The sequence below is a fragment of the Ostrea edulis genome, chromosome 10 (genome assembly GCF_947568905.1).
Source record: "Ostrea edulis chromosome 10, xbOstEdul1.1, whole genome shotgun sequence".
Taxonomy (NCBI): domain Eukaryota; kingdom Metazoa; phylum Mollusca; class Bivalvia; order Ostreida; family Ostreidae; genus Ostrea; species Ostrea edulis.
In genome coordinates this window covers 25,778,529-25,797,182 of record NC_079173.1, presented here as the reverse complement: position 1 = coordinate 25,797,182, position 18,654 = coordinate 25,778,529, and the positions used below count along the sequence as shown (strand labels likewise).

The 18,654-nt window shown below is 34.5% G+C and overlaps 1 protein-coding gene across 2 annotated transcripts in view; it reads right to left on the bottom strand.

The window, feature by feature from the left end:
* Nucleotides 1–1,521: 1,521 nt before the first annotated feature.
* LOC125665638 (unconventional myosin-Id-like) overlaps nt 1,522–18,654 on the bottom strand; it is a 70,338-nt gene continuing 53,205 nt past the window's right edge. For both annotated transcript variants that reach the window (XM_048898389.2, XM_048898391.2), the window contains 4 exons: nt 13,328–13,429; nt 12,133–12,249; nt 10,099–10,247; nt 1,522–5,715 (listed from right to left, as the gene is read on the bottom strand). In XM_048898389.2, the coding sequence (XP_048754346.1) occupies nt 5,559–5,715; nt 10,099–10,247; nt 12,133–12,249; nt 13,328–13,429 (525 nt within the window). In that variant the 3' untranslated portion in view covers nt 1,522–5,558. The remainder of the gene's footprint in view (nt 5,716–10,098; nt 10,248–12,132; nt 12,250–13,327; nt 13,430–18,654) is intronic.

The following is an 18,654-nucleotide window of genomic DNA, read 5'->3' as shown; positions in this document are numbered from 1 at the left end:
TTAATTGTTGCAAATCACGCAAATGTTCTTACAGTGCTGTACATACCGATAAATGATAATAGTAATGCTTTTTTTTTTTTTTTTAAACTGACTACTCCGAATTGTTCCTCCTGTTTCCATTTAAAAAAAGGAAAGAAAGATGTTATATAATTTACAATTTCTATCTGTTTCCGTGAGGAAAATTTAGAATGCTTCAGATTATAGAAGCCTGTTTGATAATTTGCACGAAATTCATCTTGTATGTGTAATTATTTTTATCAGGGTTCTGACGTAGTATCAGTCCGCGTTGGTAGAATCGACAAAAGGGCATTTATGCGTGAGGTAAGTCGGAAATATCACGTCCCTCATTATTACCTCAGACTCGCACGTGCTTGACATAATTCTCCTGGCATACCTACGTGGTTGTTTACTTCTTCTAAAGAGAATAGTATGCTTGACGATGTAAGGGAAAACATATTCGAGTTAGTGTTTCATGTCGGCATGAAGCATTGCAGTTCATACCCTCATGTATTTCTACTTTCATTTCTTTCGGAATTCTCTGCCGTTTTTTATATAAAGATCGGTAAAATTAGCTCCTAGTAACCAGTAACTGGCTATTTAAAAAGACAAAAGTTGGCTAGTACCGAGTCAGCTGCTTGAAAATGGAAAAGTTAGATACTAGTGCACATGGTGTTTGGATTTTCAAAGCATATAATGATACAAGAATGAATTCTCGCCATCCAAATAAAACTGATTAAACCTATGCCCATAACCTATTTTTGTAGCTGTCTATCGGTACTCTAAGTTATTATTTTATTTCATGTACTGGCTGGCTACTAGCAACTAGTTTTTCTCACTTTAAGTAGCTGGTTATTAGTAGCCAACTGTTTTAGTTTCAAGTTACTGGCACAGTACTACTATAGCCAACTTTTCTCATATATATATATATATATATATAATTTCTCTCAAGTGATTTGATATACGAGAGCATGTTCTACGTATGATCATTTTTTAAAAATCGAGGCAGGCTACTGACAAATAAGTTGACGTTACAGGTGTTTTAATATTCTCGTTTAAAGTTAGCATTTCGCAAATTCTATGATCGTTGTAAGGATCCAATTTACAAATACAACCTATCATTGGGTCGAATCCTGTCTTTGTTTCATACCAATTGTTAGGCTGTTTGGCAATTCTTTACGTACTTATTATTACTCCAAATTACTCGGTTTTATAGGGCTCCGGTGGGTATGACTATATTGAATTTTGCCTGTGACCACTCCATTTGAGTACAACTCTAATCACGCTCTGAAGCATAATCGAAAAATCTTTGAGTATGTACTCCATTAGAGTACGAGAATGGTTTTATAAGTTTTATAACCTTCATTTTTGAGTATGAGAACGAATTAGAGCACGGATTTTGAATTGACAACGTGCTTAAAAAGTTTTATAACATCCAGGCCAGAATAGCTCACTTGAGCTTTCAGTCCAGGTGAGCTAAAAACGATCAATACCATATAGCAAACATTACACAACTCTTACAAATCAAGTCACTCATTTATTATTGTCATATAGCATCAAAGATACATTCTTTAAAAAAAAAATCTGTTCAAGAATATGTTCCATGCAAAAAATATAACTCAATACACTGTAACATACGTGTACATGTATAGATATACAGAAAAGGCACAGTACATGATATGTAGACAAGCTGTATAGGATTCCAAATCTGTATCCATGGTTGATATTCCAGAAATAAAAATGGTTTATGGTACGATTCTATATTTAGTGATGATACATGGAATACCCTAACTCCTAACCACTATTAATAACTGTGAAATGAAGAAAATGGTTGTTTTACCTCCCGGTGATAATTTTCACCGATATTGTGACGTCATCAATTGTAGGTGAAGTGCCCCAAATTTAGACCTATGCTTAGCGTTTACGACCGTCGCAGTGAGGGTTCTTTAACGTGTCAATACCTACCGCGACCTCCATTTCTTAGGTATCGTCCGAAAGACCCGTGATTCTCACTTCTAAATGCCGAGCGTTTGGCAAAGGAGCAATCACTACCCATGTTAACGTCTTAGGTTTGACGCGTCGATGGTGTGAGCGGGGCTTGAACTCGCGACCTCCCGGTTACAAAGTAATGCTCTACCACTGAATAACAGCGACCAGTAAGAAAAATAATTAAACCCGATTATTTTTCCAAAATACTTAAATGGGCAATATACACATCCCAAATGTGAAACCTAATTACACCACAATGCACTTTCATTAATTATGATTTTAATGAATTACTAACTTCAACTTGGAGTACCCCCAACTCGTATGAGAGAACTACCGAGGAAGCGTGTCCACAAAGTCATACCATAGAACCATGCCACAAATAAATAAATCTAGATACACGCCTTACAATTGATGCAATCCATGTGAATGACGTATCCTGATTACTTTCATTACACTGGCCATACAAACACCCACCTCAGTGACATTCACTTTCAGTCCGATCTTCGAGTGCAACAATCTTATCCACTATGTATATCAAATAAACAAAAACCTATTGGTATTCATTTTGTTTAGTGTTACAATGATTAAATCAATACCCAAAACACAATGGCATTCATTAGATGCAGAAAAAATAATAAAACTCCGGATTCAATGACCCTTCTTAATACAAACATGCTGGGGTCAAAGTCAATAACAAGCAGCTGTTTTTCAACGACTGAATATGTAACATCAGATTCATTTCTTACTCAATACTGAAACCCAATAGCCCTCTTCCATCAAGTTTAAATAGATGAGGACACCAGGGTCCATCCATGTTTATGATACCAACAACAGCTAAACAGCAGCAAGTGCAAGAGTGGACAGATATGTACAATGTACATGTATATATTGGCAAATGTCTAGCACATGGGCATAATCATAACATTACATTTGTTTGGTAGAGTGTCAAAAAGGGTCTCTCTCAAACTAAATCTTGAAAGGTAAAAAATTACATTCTTTAATAAACTTTCAGCTCAACACATTTAAAAACTGCAAACTACAGTTACAAGCATGGGAAACTATTTTGCTCCTTAATTAGCACAGCTGACAATACATTTATCCTTCTCAAAATCCAAATCAAATACAGGCACAGAAATGGTAAGGTTCTGAAGTTGTCTGTAAACATATTTCTTATTTGATAGCAGATCAATATGATTTATATATAATTTAACACCTACATGTGTATGTAATCTACCTGCAGATCAGAGTGACAAATACCCCTACAGAGTAACAACAGATCTCTAACAGCAAGAGTTGATAATCACAGCAAATGATGGAAATCAGAGGAAAAGATGCTCTTCCCAGGAACAATATGTTAAACTTGACAACAAAGTAATAAATGCATTCACAATTATAGCTTCAGCTGTTAATATGTAAATATAGACATATGTGATTGTATAATAATAGAATATAAATCTTTAATATGCATCAACAAGCTACAACTTATGTAAAGCAAAAATTACAAACAAAAAAAATCCAACAAAAATCCCATCCTCGTTAGGACATCAAATGATATACTGGGGAATCATAATGGAAAGGGGGAGGAGCTAATTCGTGTATTTACTGGACTTCCTGGATAATTCTAACAATTTGAGGAATTTGCAACCTCATGGTGAAGTATGTTTTAACATAAAATTTGAAGTTTCCACCTTAAAAATTAGACATTTTTTTTAAATGAAGTCAATAGGAATTTCCCTTCATGAATCTATGTGGCCCTACAGCTGTACAGTAAATCAAATTGATACCGTAACGGTGGATTTATACCATTTCATGATATTGAAGCCTTGGGACTATGTGGGATTTCATCCCACAGAAAAAGAACAATAATCTTTTAAATGGGATGAACATTATGAAAAATCACTGGTTTATAATGATTAATGGACATATATATATATAATATTAAACATAATTTGTGGATTTCATTCACCTGACTTAAAAATTCATGAAAAATTAAGTATACCTGTAATGAGTAAAGAGATTTGAAACACGTTGCTATTAAAATTCATTATATATATTTTATTTCTTAAAAACACACCCCCCCTCCTCAAAGATTGTTCACATACAAATTGGGCACAAAATGATCCACGATGAAATAAGTCCGTATAACATACGAGGAACAGATTTTCCTACTCGTCTAATGATGAATGACTTCATAGATTTCTAGGCATTCATCTCAAATTCAGGAACAATTACCGTACTTAATGACAATCCTTATTTTGTATGCTGTATCTAGCGTGATTATGACGACATTTTCTACTGAACACTAAATAGCAAAACAAACCCATTGCACAATTCATTTCATTATACATGTAAAACTGATCAAATTGACATCAAATGGCAATCAATTAAGTCTGTATATTAAATATTTCCCCAATATAATAAAAACATATTTCTGTAAATACTGTACATGAAATGTCGGACCAACTACAGCAAACCTTGGTATTGTCAAAGAGCCTGAGACAGAAAGCCCTGTCTCGTCGTACCACAGTCCACTACAATTAACTAAATCAGTTTATTCCATTACATGCAAACCACAGGGAATGAAAAAACATTTACCAGCATGCCCAATGTAATCATATTACTGGGATGTGACAGAGTTCCTCAGATATCAGAGGAAAACTGGTCAAAAAGGGAGGAAAACACTTCACCCTACCTGGAAAAATATAATTTTCTGTCACTTAAGATGAAACCTAGAGTGTTTCATTTTTTCTACAATTGAGCCAATCGGAGGATTTCATCCGAAAAGAGGAAAAATCACACTCCTGAATCGTAACTATAAATTCATTCCACAATGGTGTCACTGCCACATATAGTGTTCAGTGCAAAGTCATTTAGTACATTTCGTACGACTTTATCAGTAATCGTTATTTCTTGCCCTGCTGATATATCTGTGAGACAGGGGTTAAATTTAATTTGTTCATCAACATTTACGTACACAAAATCAAGCAAGAGTAGCTTGTTTTCATGTCAATGCAAACTTGCAAAAATAAAGTCCTCATAAAAAACAATTAATTCACAGTAAATGTATAAGTACACCAGATATAAAAGCAATTCTACAAACTTGTACAACTCTGGTTTCTCTCTATTACTTAGGGATGAGATCATATGTTCAACGTCCGACAAAAATCTAAATTTACCTAGTTTTCATCAACAGCCCCCACCCCCTTAAAAACTAATTTGATAAATGCTGAAAATAATAATATTCAGTGTATGAAAATCGATGTCCGATGACAAAAACTTTCTGGAGTTTTTAACACCCCTGTCCCCTAACCCCACCCCACAATATGAGTGAAAAATTCTTGAGAGGGACGTTAAACAATGTACAATCAATAAATCTCCCCCTAATTTTTTTTTATCTGACATTGGTCATTTGATCTCTACCCTTACATTTCCCTTTGATAATGTCCCTTGGATCCTGATAATATCAAACTACTCTCTGAAATATACTGTACAAACAGTAAATGAATTCCTCTATCCTTTATCTGTGTTCACTACTCTTTTACTCTAACTATACAGTATGTGTAATTATCGCCCTAAGACTCCGGCAATAGCAATGCTATATCAGCCCCCTCCTTCTTAAATGTAGCTCCCCCATTCACAGCAGTTGGCCTAATTATTACTGTCCGTCTTTTGCTTCCCAGCATGCAGTGCACTGGTTTACCCACTGTTACTTTCAGTTCTTTACCAAATCTACAAGAAAGTAAAAATATGAAAGATTTCACCACGCATGTCACTTATCAATAAACATCATAAACCTGAAAATCCATATGATGCACACATACATGTGTATATATGCAAAATCTTAGGGAGGTACTCTACATGTACATTGTCAGAATGGCTGACTTCCTTTTAAAACATATGTCTATTGTATATATGCAAAATCTTAGGGAGGTACTCTACATGTACATTGTCAGAATGGCTGACTTCCTTTTAAAACATATGTCTATTGAATGAAAAGATAAATATCAGCAATACTTGTCTATTGTAAAAGTGGTAATTTACGCTGTGATCACTGTAAAAGTGGTGATTTACGCTGGGGGTTAAGTACGCATTTTTCCACATCCAACATTACATGTGGCGGTACAATACACAGTAACTGAATATGATATATATTACATCAAATATTGATAACTACACACATGGGGAAAAAATTTACTCGCATGATACATAAACCTACGAATTCCCCCCTGCGTAAATAACCACTTTTACAGTATTCATTTGAAATACGGTATAGCGGGTTTTTCCGTGGGGTGATAAATTTGGCTTATTTTAGCGGTTAGATAGCTTTCCGCCAAAATTTCACTCACCAAATATACAACCAATTGCAACTTCAGTATTTGAAAGAGACTCAACTCTTCCCTGTCTGCCAAAATTTATTCCACTAAAATTATTAGCATACGTTTCAGACAGCAAATCGCCAAATTTTAGACTTGCAGAATAAACCCGCTATATGGTATCATTCCCTATAGCCGAGTAGATCAGTCAGGTTAGCATGTCCAGCAGGGGTTTTAAATTGTTTTCTACTAAAACTGTATCTTTTAACTAAATAAAGTAAATTTGAAAGCTAACAAGAGGTACTGTGAGCAATGCTCACTAAGAATACCCCCACCCCCGCTTACCCCAATCTCCCAAAAGGTGTTGTTAATAGATATAAATTACCTTTTTCCTGAGTGTAAAAAAGAATCAAAGTACTGAAAGTACTCATCGGAGTTGAACATTGTGGAAATTCAGTTAGAACAGATAGCACTGGAAGGGTAGGGGGATAAATGACTGAATATTATCATGATTTTAGATACAAATCAACTGTTGTTGTTTTTTAAAGCGTTACAACAGCAAACATGGATAATGGAAGGCCCATGGGGCACAACGCTCCTCGAGTAACTGAAGTCATGTTGTTGTTTTCTAGAATTTCACCCCTTTATATTCTCATGAAAAATGTGACCACATATTATGGCCCAAACATTCAAATCAATATGGTTATCAATGTCTTGCAGTTATGAAGAAGTTTTTTCCCCTGTTTATATACATTCAAGTTTAACCCTAGTTGTAGCTAATTCTAAGGATTCATTACTTGAAAAGGTAGTCCAATATGTTAAACTGTCACCTGAGTATACTACAGTCCTGTAGAGGATCAATGGAATGGTAAATAATTGTATAATAACTCAAAATAAATGAAATGCAAAAAAAATTAGAAATCGTCCGGCTTCGAAGATGCACAAACCGAGTTGCGCAAGGAATGGGCATAGAGGGAACCGGCAGAAAAGTTTGCAAGAATTATCAAGCAGGGAGCAAAATTTTGCGTACATAAATTTCAGCCGACTTAAATCCTTTGTGACCTTGACCTTTAACCCTTGACCAAAATCAATAGGCTTCTTTGTCTCATCAAGGGCGATAATCCATCTAAGTTTAATTGAGATCCTATAATTTGTTAAAAAATTATAGTGCAGAAAACAAAATTTTCTCCAAATTTCAGTCTATTTATAGCCACTGTGACTTTGACCTTTGACCTTGTGACCCCGGAATAGATAGGCTTCTCATCTTACTGAGGGTGACAATCGATCTAAGTTTGATTGAGATCCTATAATTCGTTCAAGAGCTATGGTGTGGAAAACAAAATTTTCTCCAAATTTCAGTCTATTTACAGCCAGTGACCTTGACCTTTGACCTAGTGACCCCAGAATCGATAGACTTCTTGGTCTTACTGAGGGTGACAATCCATCTAAGTTTGATTGAGATCGTATGATTCGTTCAAGAGCTATGGTGCGGAAAACAAAATTTTCTCCAAATTTCAGTCTATTTATAGCCACTGTGACCTTGACCTTTGACCTAGTGACCCCAGAATCAATAGGCTTCCTCATCTTACTGAGGGTGACAATCCATCTAAGTTTGAATGAGATCCTATAATTTGCTCAAGAGCTATGGTGCGGAAATGAAATGTTGATGCGTGCCCGCCTGCCCGCCCAAAGGCACTTCATCAGATCATAAGCCGAGTTCGACTTCATCGCAACTCCGCTAAAAATGAAACACTAGTCAAATAATGTTATTTATTGCCAAGGTATTTGGGATATTATACTGTGGCTCAAACAGGGGGTGAATGAACATGACAGTATGGGAAGCATATAGTGGAATCAGACTTGTTATGCTGGAAATCTATAGTGATTAATAAACTATACATGTATAAGATCCATAACTATTTTTTTTCAGTTTGTGAGGGAGAATCCTCATGTCTCTTTCATCTGTAGACAAATAAACTGTAGACAAATAAACAATGTGTTTTGACCAGAGCAATTTCCAATCCTTTTTGCAGCATAAATTCAACATTGTGGCAACTGGGTTAAACTTTGATAGTGAAGTAATACATGGCAGCACCTTATCCCATGCTCTTAAAATTTCTGTTTGACACACACTCATGACATCCACTCAAACATTACAGAGTGAAGCAAAATCTCATTGTAATAGGGGATTCAAAATGGATAACTGGTACAAAATATGGTACATACTATTCGAAAAGGATAATGAATTTGACATATTGATGTCTTGGAAAAGGAAATTCTGACATCGGGGCTCTAAGCGTTTTCAAACATTGTCATTTGATAAAAGTGTTCTACATTTTTAAAAATAGAGATTAATATGTCTTTACATACATAGGTGAGAAAGTTTCCATTATTCCTAGCCGAGACATACCATGTATGCGCAAAAAATTCATAAACAAATATCAAAATACTCACGTAGAAAATGTGGACCTTACCGTCATCAAGCGCAGCGAAACACGCCATTTCGAGATTTTCGCAGACGAAAGCTCGGTAACAGTAATGAATAAGGTACACTCATTTTGTATCTATTTTGTGACTTTCTTTATTAAAAGGAACAGTTCTCTAATGTGTAACGTGCAATTACTACGTAATTCAATAACTTGAAGCATGAAGCAGTTTCACTTTGCAACCGGATATAAGAAATTTTATTTCGTATTCCGATCCCGATCGAAAGTTGTTGACTGGGAATGACGTGTTTTAATTCAGTATACATGTAACATCAAACATTTTTTATATCACATTAAAAAAAACCCAAATATATACACATACACAATGTTGTAGAGTTATTTCTTGTAAATTTTCTGAGGTTTCTCACCATAATCGATTATTCGCGCCACGGTGGCAATAGGTCTTGTGTGCAGTTGTCGTTCGTTTCCCTATCAATGTTTATAGGTGACGCTGCGCTAGAAACGACAATTTTCAACCTTATCTTTTATTTTTCTATGTATATCAGTATCAATTTGATCGAAATCTTGTATTCAAATTGATTTGAATACAATATCATTGCATTTACTTACATGTCAATTATCAAAATTAGATTAATTCAGAAAAGTTACATGGATTATTTAATGGCGGATGTTTATAAAAGTTTATGTTGATTTACCTAGGAGTAAATCAGCTGACACAGAACCCCCGCTGACGACCACTATACAAATCAATACAAATTACTGCGCAGAAAAGTGCGTGATGACCAAGGGAGATTGAACATAGTTCAACTCCCAAAAAGCATGACAAAACCTTGGGTAGTCTCTTCTATAGGAGTGAGCTTGACCTTTGACCTTTTGACCCCAAAATCAATAGGGAACATCTTCGTCCCATGGGTAGTCCATATGTATGATATGGTGACTGTAGGTGGAAAGGATAACACTTTAGAGCTCGGAAACCATATTGCTACTTCGATGTCTAGTGCGCTTCACCTTTGACCTTTTGACCCAAAAATCGATAGGGAACATCTTCGTCCCATAGGTAGTGTATGATATGGTGACTGTAGGTGGAAAGGATAATGCTTTAAAGCCTGTAAATCATATTGCTACTTCAATGTCCAGTGCAATTGATCTTTGAGCTTTTGAACCCAAATTCGATAGGGAACATCTTCGTCCCAAGGGTAGTCCATATGTATGATATAGTGAATGTAGGTGGAAAGGGCAACACTTTAGAGCCCAGAAACCATTGCGTCAACAGACGGACGGATACCCCCCCCCCCCCCCCCACCCCCCAGCTTTGTTGCGGGGGGTATAACTACATGGTCTGTTTGTCCTACCTTTGCATGTGACTACACATTGTCCCCACAACTTCTCCCACTCTCTCCTCCTTGGTCAGATTCTGTAGATACAGGACGAGGTCATTTTCATCAGACAGGTGGATAATGACCAGCTGGTCAGATCCTGGACTTACAGACAGACCGGTCACCTACAGACAAAATACAATATACTAATACCAACATCACCTAACTATTGTATTCCTAACCTTTTAATGTTTGTCAATATGTATTATGATCCCCTAATGTGATGTTTCTACTTCTTTAAGAATACCGTATACAATAGGTTTACGTGTCAACTGTTGATCTGCAGCTTGTGTGTTTGAGTCCAGCAGGGGTTTTATCTTTTCAGATTACTTTCTACTAAAACTGCATTTTCCCCCTAAGTTAGGTAAATTTGAAACATTTCAATTTCGAAATATCATTGTACATATTATCCTCCAGTTTCCATCCATATCAAATTTCTCTGGAGACTTTGGTCCAAAAGATCAATAACTGTTGAAAGATTATTGAAATGAAGCTTTTTTCCCCATATATAAGGTATATGTTTTGTGTGACCTTAACCTTTCCAAAATGACCTTGTTCCAAAAGTTCCTCAAGGAATATTTGTGATCAATCATGATCAATTTCTGATGAAAGGTTTAGGAGATAGGAACTTTGATATAAAAACTGTTGAAATAAGGAACTCTTATATGTTCTGAGTGACCTTGATCGTTCAGAAATGACCTTGAGAGACCTTGGTCCAAAAGTCCTTATCTCAAAGAACATTTGTGATCAATTATATAAATTTCTAATGAAAGGTTCAGGAGATATGAGCTTGGCTGTATGGATGGACAGACAGGCTTTTTAATGAAAGGTTCAAGAGAAATGAGCTTGGCTGTATGGATGGACAGACAGGCACGGCAGTGATTATATGCTCCCCTGAAATTATTTGGGGAGCATAAATCCACCATCTGTCAATGTGTATAATACTTTATCTTGGGATCCTAAAACTGAATACAATTAACTCACTCTTACTATGTTTATTCTAATCCCTTAATCAGTGGTTGAATAATTCATCTTGATAGTCCAGAGACTTATCAATCTGATCCCTTAACGTGGGACCCATTATTACCATATTTATACTGATTCCTTTTTTATCAGTCTGATCCCTTAATAATGGGACTCATTCATGACATGAATATATACTTATTCCTTTTCTTTTATCAGTCTGATCCCTTACTAATGGGACTCATTCTTACCATATTTATACTACTAGTACTTCCTTTTTTATCAGTGTGATCCCTTAATAATGGGACTCATTCTTATCATGTTTATACTAATTCCTTTTTTTTTTATCAGTCTGATCCCCTAATAATGGGAATAATTCTTACCATGTATATACTAATTCCTTTTTTTTTATCAGTCTGATCCCTTAATGGGACTCATTTTTACCATGTTTACACCAATTCCTTTTTTTATCATCTGATCCCTTAATAAAGGGACTCATTCTTACCATGTATATACTAATTCCTTTTTATCAGTCTGATCCCTTAATAACGGGACTCATTCTTACCATGAATATACTAATTCCTTTTTATCAGTCTGATCCCTTAATAATGGGACTCATTCTTACCATGAATATACTAATTCCTTTTTATCAGTCTGATCCCTTAATAATGGGACTCATTCTTACCATGTATATACTAATTCCTTTTTATCAGTCTGATCCCTTAATAACGGGACTCATTCTTACCATGTATATACTAATTCCTTTTTATCAGTCTGATCCCTTAATAACGGGACTCATTCTTACCATGTTTATACTAATTCCTTTTTATCAGTCTGATCCCTTAATAATGGGACTCATTCTTACCATGTATATACTAATTCCTTTTTTATCAGTCTGATCCCTTAATAATGGGACTCATTCTTACCATGTATATACTAATTCCTTTTTTATCAGTCTGATCCCTTAATAATGGGACTCATTCTTACCATGTATATACTAATTCCTTTTTATCAGTCTGATCCCTTAATAACGGAACTCATTCTTACCATGTTTATACTGATTCCTTTTTTCAGTGGTTTGTATTTCTTCTTGGGATCTAGCTTGTATATGAACTTGTCTGTAATTGCCACTGCCCGATCAGCTGGCTTGTTGTTTTTGTTGAACTTTAGTGAAAACAAAAATATATGTAAATTAATAACAGTTCAATTAGTTTAGAAATAATTCACAGTTTAGGGATGCAAAATGGTACATAATACAATCACTGGTTGTACTTAACCTATAGCTACATACAAATACATTTCAACATAAATGGCAGTGGACAGGGTGAAGTGTCATATCACAGTTGAACTGGTCAATTTTTAAGTATGTCGGATCCGCAATAAGAATAAAATCCGTCAAGGAAATTTGTATGGTTTCATTCGTGTACAACTGCTTCTTGAGACCAAATTCCTCACGTTTGCGGTGTTTTGAACTGTCATTTTTCAGTATTTTTTGTGTAATATTTGAAATTATGTGAGATAATTACTGTACAATTAAATGTACTAACCAAGCAAGCAATATGCTCTGAACAACTCAGCAAATTTATAAATACTGGTATTTAACAAAAAAAGAATTTTAAACATAAGCATATGGACACATATTTTATATGCAATAATAAGGATTATAATGGCATATTGATCATAAATATGATATTTCTATCACCATGACAATTAAAGCTTCATAACGGTCTTCACAATCAAACATTTTATCGGAACATTAGTTTATTCATTATAGACAGTTCACTAGTGCCACTTGGGATATATTCTTTGTACATAAATGTACCATAGTTTTCCGAGGAATGCAGATCATCTTTTACAAATTTTATAACGGTGCACAGGAAAACAAATTAATATCATTAATTTCTAACTTTTTATGTATGGAATCTTAAGGACTTTTGATTCAAAAAAAAAAAAAAAGATTGAAAATTGGGGAAATATTGGTTAGTTTTGAATTGGGAATGAGTATGATTGCCGACCCCAAAAATAAGCCAATAAAACCTGTTTAAAATAATTATGATTAAATTTCCAAATGTGTAATACAAAAATCATATATCGATCTATATAATAGTTTCAATGTCTATAAATATCATAAAATGAAAATTAATATCATTCATAACACCAGTTTTACATACAATGTATACCCCCCCCCTCCTTATTTTGCCTGACATGCATTTGTACTCTTGCAAGATAACTAAATTTGTACCTTTTTCACATGACAGGAGAACAAAATCTTGGAGAAGCTATCATGTGACTTGAGGGAATTCATCTTGGTGACAAAATCTGCTGTGTTGCTGTTGTCTTTCGACTGTCAACAAAATCAATCAACCATGATATAACTACATAAGCTGTCAATCAAGATGTAAATCTACATATATATACGCCTGGTAGTGAGGTTCATGAATCACATGACCTGATGGATGTAAAGAATCTTTAATCACAATTAATAATTCAATCTATTAAAGCAATCAAGATAATGAGAGAGAGAGAGAGAGAGAGAGAGAGAGAGAGAGAGAGAGACAGGGAGAGAGCAGTGCTAACTTGGCAATTATTTAAAAAAAAAACTATAATGCTCAATGCCAATCCTTCTGATATTAAATTCTAAAGTCAGTGTCATACACCATATTGGTATTCGCACCTTAGATTTGGAGTAAAGTCAGTTTTTTGGGAAGTGTATTTTTTATTTTTATATTGATTTGGAGAATTAAGAAAATAACAAGAGGCCCAAGGGCCACATCGCTCACCTGAGTCACCTTGGCTCATATTTAAAGATTTTCCCTATATATTTGTATGTAAAACTTTGATCCCCTATTGTGGCCCCATCCAACCCCCGGGGCCATGATTTGAACAAACTTGAATGTGCACTATGTCAGGAAGCTTTCATGTAAATCTCAGCTTTTCTGGCCCAGTGGTTCTTGAGAAGATTTTTAAATGACCCCCACCCTATTTTTTGCATTTTTGTGATTATCTCCCCTTTGAAAGGGACATGCCCTTCATTTGAACAAACTTAAAGCCCTTCAACCAAGGATGCTTGGTGGCAAGTTTGGTTGAAATTGGCCCTGCGGTTCTTGAGAAGAAGTCGAAAATGTGAAAAGTTTACACCGACGCTGACGGCAGACAATGGACAAATTTTGATCAGAAAAGCTCACTTGAGCCTTTGGCTGAGGTGAGCTAAAAAGAAAATATTGGAGTTGCAACACTTGTTATTTAGCTACAGTGTTCTATACATGACCTTTTTGCACTTAAAATTGACTCGAGATTTAATTAAACTTGAATTGTCTGTTGGTTTCAACACAACATTAGCAACACAAATCAATCATTACATAGAATAGATACATAATTATGTCTTATAACAATACAGATAAAAAAAAAAGTTCAATACAAGTAAGGGAAGTAATGACCTTTATGCACTTAATATGCGAATAAATTCAGTGTTCTATACATGGCCTTTTTGCACTTAAAATTGACTCGAGATTTATTCAATAAAACCTGAATTATCTGTTGGTTTCAACACAACATAAGCAACACAAATCAATCATTACATAGAATAGATACATAATTACGTCTTATAACAATACAGATAAAAAAAAAAGTTCAATACAAGTAAGGAAAGTAATGACCTTTATGCACTTAATATGCGAATAAATTCAGTGTTCTATACATGGCCTTTTTGCACTTAAAATTGACTCGAGATTTATTCAATAAAACCTGAATTATCTGTTGGTTTCAACACAACATAAGCAACACAAATCAATCATTACATAGAATAGATACATGTACATAATTAAGTCTTCTAACAATATAGATATATTAAAAAAAAAGTTCAATACAAGTAAGTAATGACCTTTATGCACTTAATATGCGAATAAATTCATGATATCAAATTTGAGAGTTGAAAAGGACATTAGAAGTAATGTAAATTTCTAAAATCTAAAATTTCACATAATATTCGAGGTCTTGTCTAAAAATTTAAAATGGAAAAAGGGGGGTTGGGGGGTTTAGAGATAAAAATTTTAAATTATTGGCGAAAACATTGAATTATCATACAAAAATTTTGAGAGTAAATTAATTTAAACTTTTTTAAAAATCAGTGTTCTGTTTGGAAAATACATCAACCAAATTTAATAAATCACACCATTTGAACTAGTACTTTGCAAGTCTCAACTACTTATTATAAAACTGAAATACACGTATAGGAGTATAAAAATAGAGGATATACATATTGGATGAAACGGAAACTGTTACGCAGATTTAAAACTCTTTGATTAATCAATCCTTCCACCACAAAATATAGTCCCTGCAAACTCTTTTTAAATTTGAATTGACATAAAAATTTTCAATTGTATAAAGGGTTCAGTAAAGATGTGTAACATGTTTGCACCAATGAGATCAGTATTGAATCAGTAAATACTTAGTTGTAGCATATCCTGCGCAGTTGTGCTCTATAAAGCTCATTGGTAAAGAATTCTCTGGTTCTTCTAAATATCCATTAAATTTTACTTTTAATTTAGTATCAATAGCATTAAAGAAGATATGTTAATGTTTTACACATAAAACACTATGTATACTGTACCAACTTTGGTCTACCCCATGCTGGGAATATGAAATTTACAATTTTGGTAGAGGCCTTCCTGACTATCACCATTTTAGCCTCACCCTGGAACCAAAACCCTTACCCTGGGTTCGTGAAATTTACAACTCTAGTAAAGGGCTACTACCTGCATGCGCCTTCAAACACGATATCTATGTAGTTTCAATTTAGTATTAATAGCTGCTGCATTAAAAAAGATGTTATTTAAATATTTACACATGCATATACACTATATACCCAGTTTGACTCATTAACCCTGAAATCAGAACCTCTACCCTGGGGATTATGAAATTTACAATTTTGGTTGAGGCCTTCCTGCTCTACATAATGATATGCATTTAGTTTTTTTCTTAGAGAAAATTTTTGAAAATTTATCAATGTTTTGCAGTTTTTGCCCTGCCCCAAAGGCCTCTGGGGTGCAGGAGGCCTAAAATTTACAATGTATATATAGCCACCTTGTCCAAACGATACTTCGACATACCAAATTTGAAAAGAATTGGACTTGAGATATATATCAAGCAAAAGTTAAAAATGTTCAGTTGTCAGTGAATGACGGATGAATGCACAAAGATTGGAATCCGACACAGACCAACTGCACCCATGATTACAAATTCAAGTATTAAAAGCTTTCTTCACTAACTACCAGTTTATCTACACTGCCGATCATAAATAAGTATACACTCACCAAAATAATTTAAGTTACTTGCGCATACAAAATATGGGTTACATCATTGATACAGATTTTTCAATGCAAAATACATATCTTAACTTTTTATATTCTTATTTTTCATTAAAATACTTCATTTTCTGAATTTTTGAATCTTCTAAAAAGAGCTACTTTGAAAACTTTCAACTTGAAACCATTTCAAATTAATTACTAATACATATACATTATTCTGCATTTGATGTGTACTTTTACATGACCCTTTGATTTTTCACAATAAAGAAACCAATATCACAATTTAACAGACTTGATCGCCAAAAACATTGAATGTCCATTATTGTTTCACATTATATTGAAGTTGTACCCTTAACTGAATATTTTACTGAGATAAATTGAAAGTTATACACAGTGAATTCAGCTGTCAATTATTATATTTCATGCCAAAATGTGTAAAAAGCTCATGTGTATACTTATATATGGTGGGTAAGTGTATGTACATGTGAATTTGCATGCATACACTCACAACTGAAATCTTGTTTTTCATATAATCTTATTTTATCATTAGTACAATGTGCCATTGTACGTGTATACAACAGTAAACACACACTCTGCCGTTCTCCGACCTTTCAGTGGAAGGTCAGTGTCCACGCTCTGTGAAACACATCATATACTACGTGGGCAAAACTTCCACTCCTTTTTCCTGCATTTCAGATCTCAACTGTTTAAGGTCACATGCAGTATAATTACGTTTCTGATATATTTTCTTCTCTAAAATTATTTCTTCATCTCTTTGATATGTAGAGTTTTTGCATGATTTATAAAATAGGTTTAAAGTTTATATTGTAGTAATATTACTGTACTTTGTATAGCAGGCTGGGTATAGCTCAGTGGTTAGAACACTTAACTCATAGTAATGCAAAGGCGTCGGGTTCAAACTCCGATTGTTCTCGAGATTTCCCCCTCTCCTTTGCTGAGGAATCATATTTTTTAATTCACGGGGGCCCATTCGATGTTCGTGGGTAAGTAAAATTTTGCTGGTTCGTGGGGACGTAATTTTGTGGGTCAACGATACAATATGTCACTAGGAAAGATAACTCTACTTGGTTTTAAAATATGTTTGAGGACATGTAAATTCGTGGGAAAGAGTGCATGACTCAAGAAATCAACGAACATCAATTCAATCCCCCATGAAGACTGACGATTCCACAGTAACTTAGCAATGTTCATATAATATAACCTTCTGTAATGCATAAGTATTGACTTTACATTTTTACTCCACACAACCAGGAACTATCCTAATAATTATGTTAACTCTACAACAGATCAGTGAATAATATAACTCAAATTGTTATTGGGGAATACAAGTGAATAATGTACCTGAAATGTCACGAAAAATTATACAATCATGTATCTGCTTGAGAAATGTCTTTTGGAACCAGCTAGTACTGACTATCTGAGTTTCAAGTTACACAGAGTAAAAAATATTTTCATCCCCCCTGTCCATGCCTACAGAGTCCATATAGCGTTCTTATAACTTAGCCTATCCGATGAGAATGTACGTGATACTATTATAATAGTACTATTAACTGATTCCAAGCATAGTTTAGTGGCCCTTTCAATTGATGATACACAAAATGGACTCAATTGCCCATGAGTCAATTAGCAGCTTGGGGTAATTAAATCACAGTTATTGACTGAATAAACAAGTTATTGACTGATGCTGGGAACACCTGGTACCCGCTCCTGACAGACAGAGGTGTTTACTGTGATCAACAGAGTGGTGAATTAAAATCACACTGACTGATGTACCAATCTGTATCCTGTTCATCAGAGTAATGAACTCCTGTAAACCATCAGAGTAGTGAACTCAAACCATCAGAGTAGTGAACTCATATAAACTATCAGAGTAGTGAACTCAAACCATCAGAGTAATGAACTCAAACCATCAGAGTAGTAAACTTATATAAACCATCAGAGTAGTGAACTCGTATAAACAATCAGAGTAGTGAATTCAAACCATCAGAGTAGTGAACTCATAAAACCATCAGAGTAGTGAACTCAAACCATCAGAGTAGTGAACTCATTATAAACCATCAGAGTAGTAAACTCAAACCATCAGAGTAGTGAACTCATACCATCAGAGTAGTGAACTCATATAAACCATCAGAGAAATGAACTTATATAAACCATCAGAGTAGTGAACTCAAACCCTCAGAGTAGTGAACTCATTATAAACCATCAGAGTAGTAAACTCAAACCATCAGAGTAGTGAACTCAT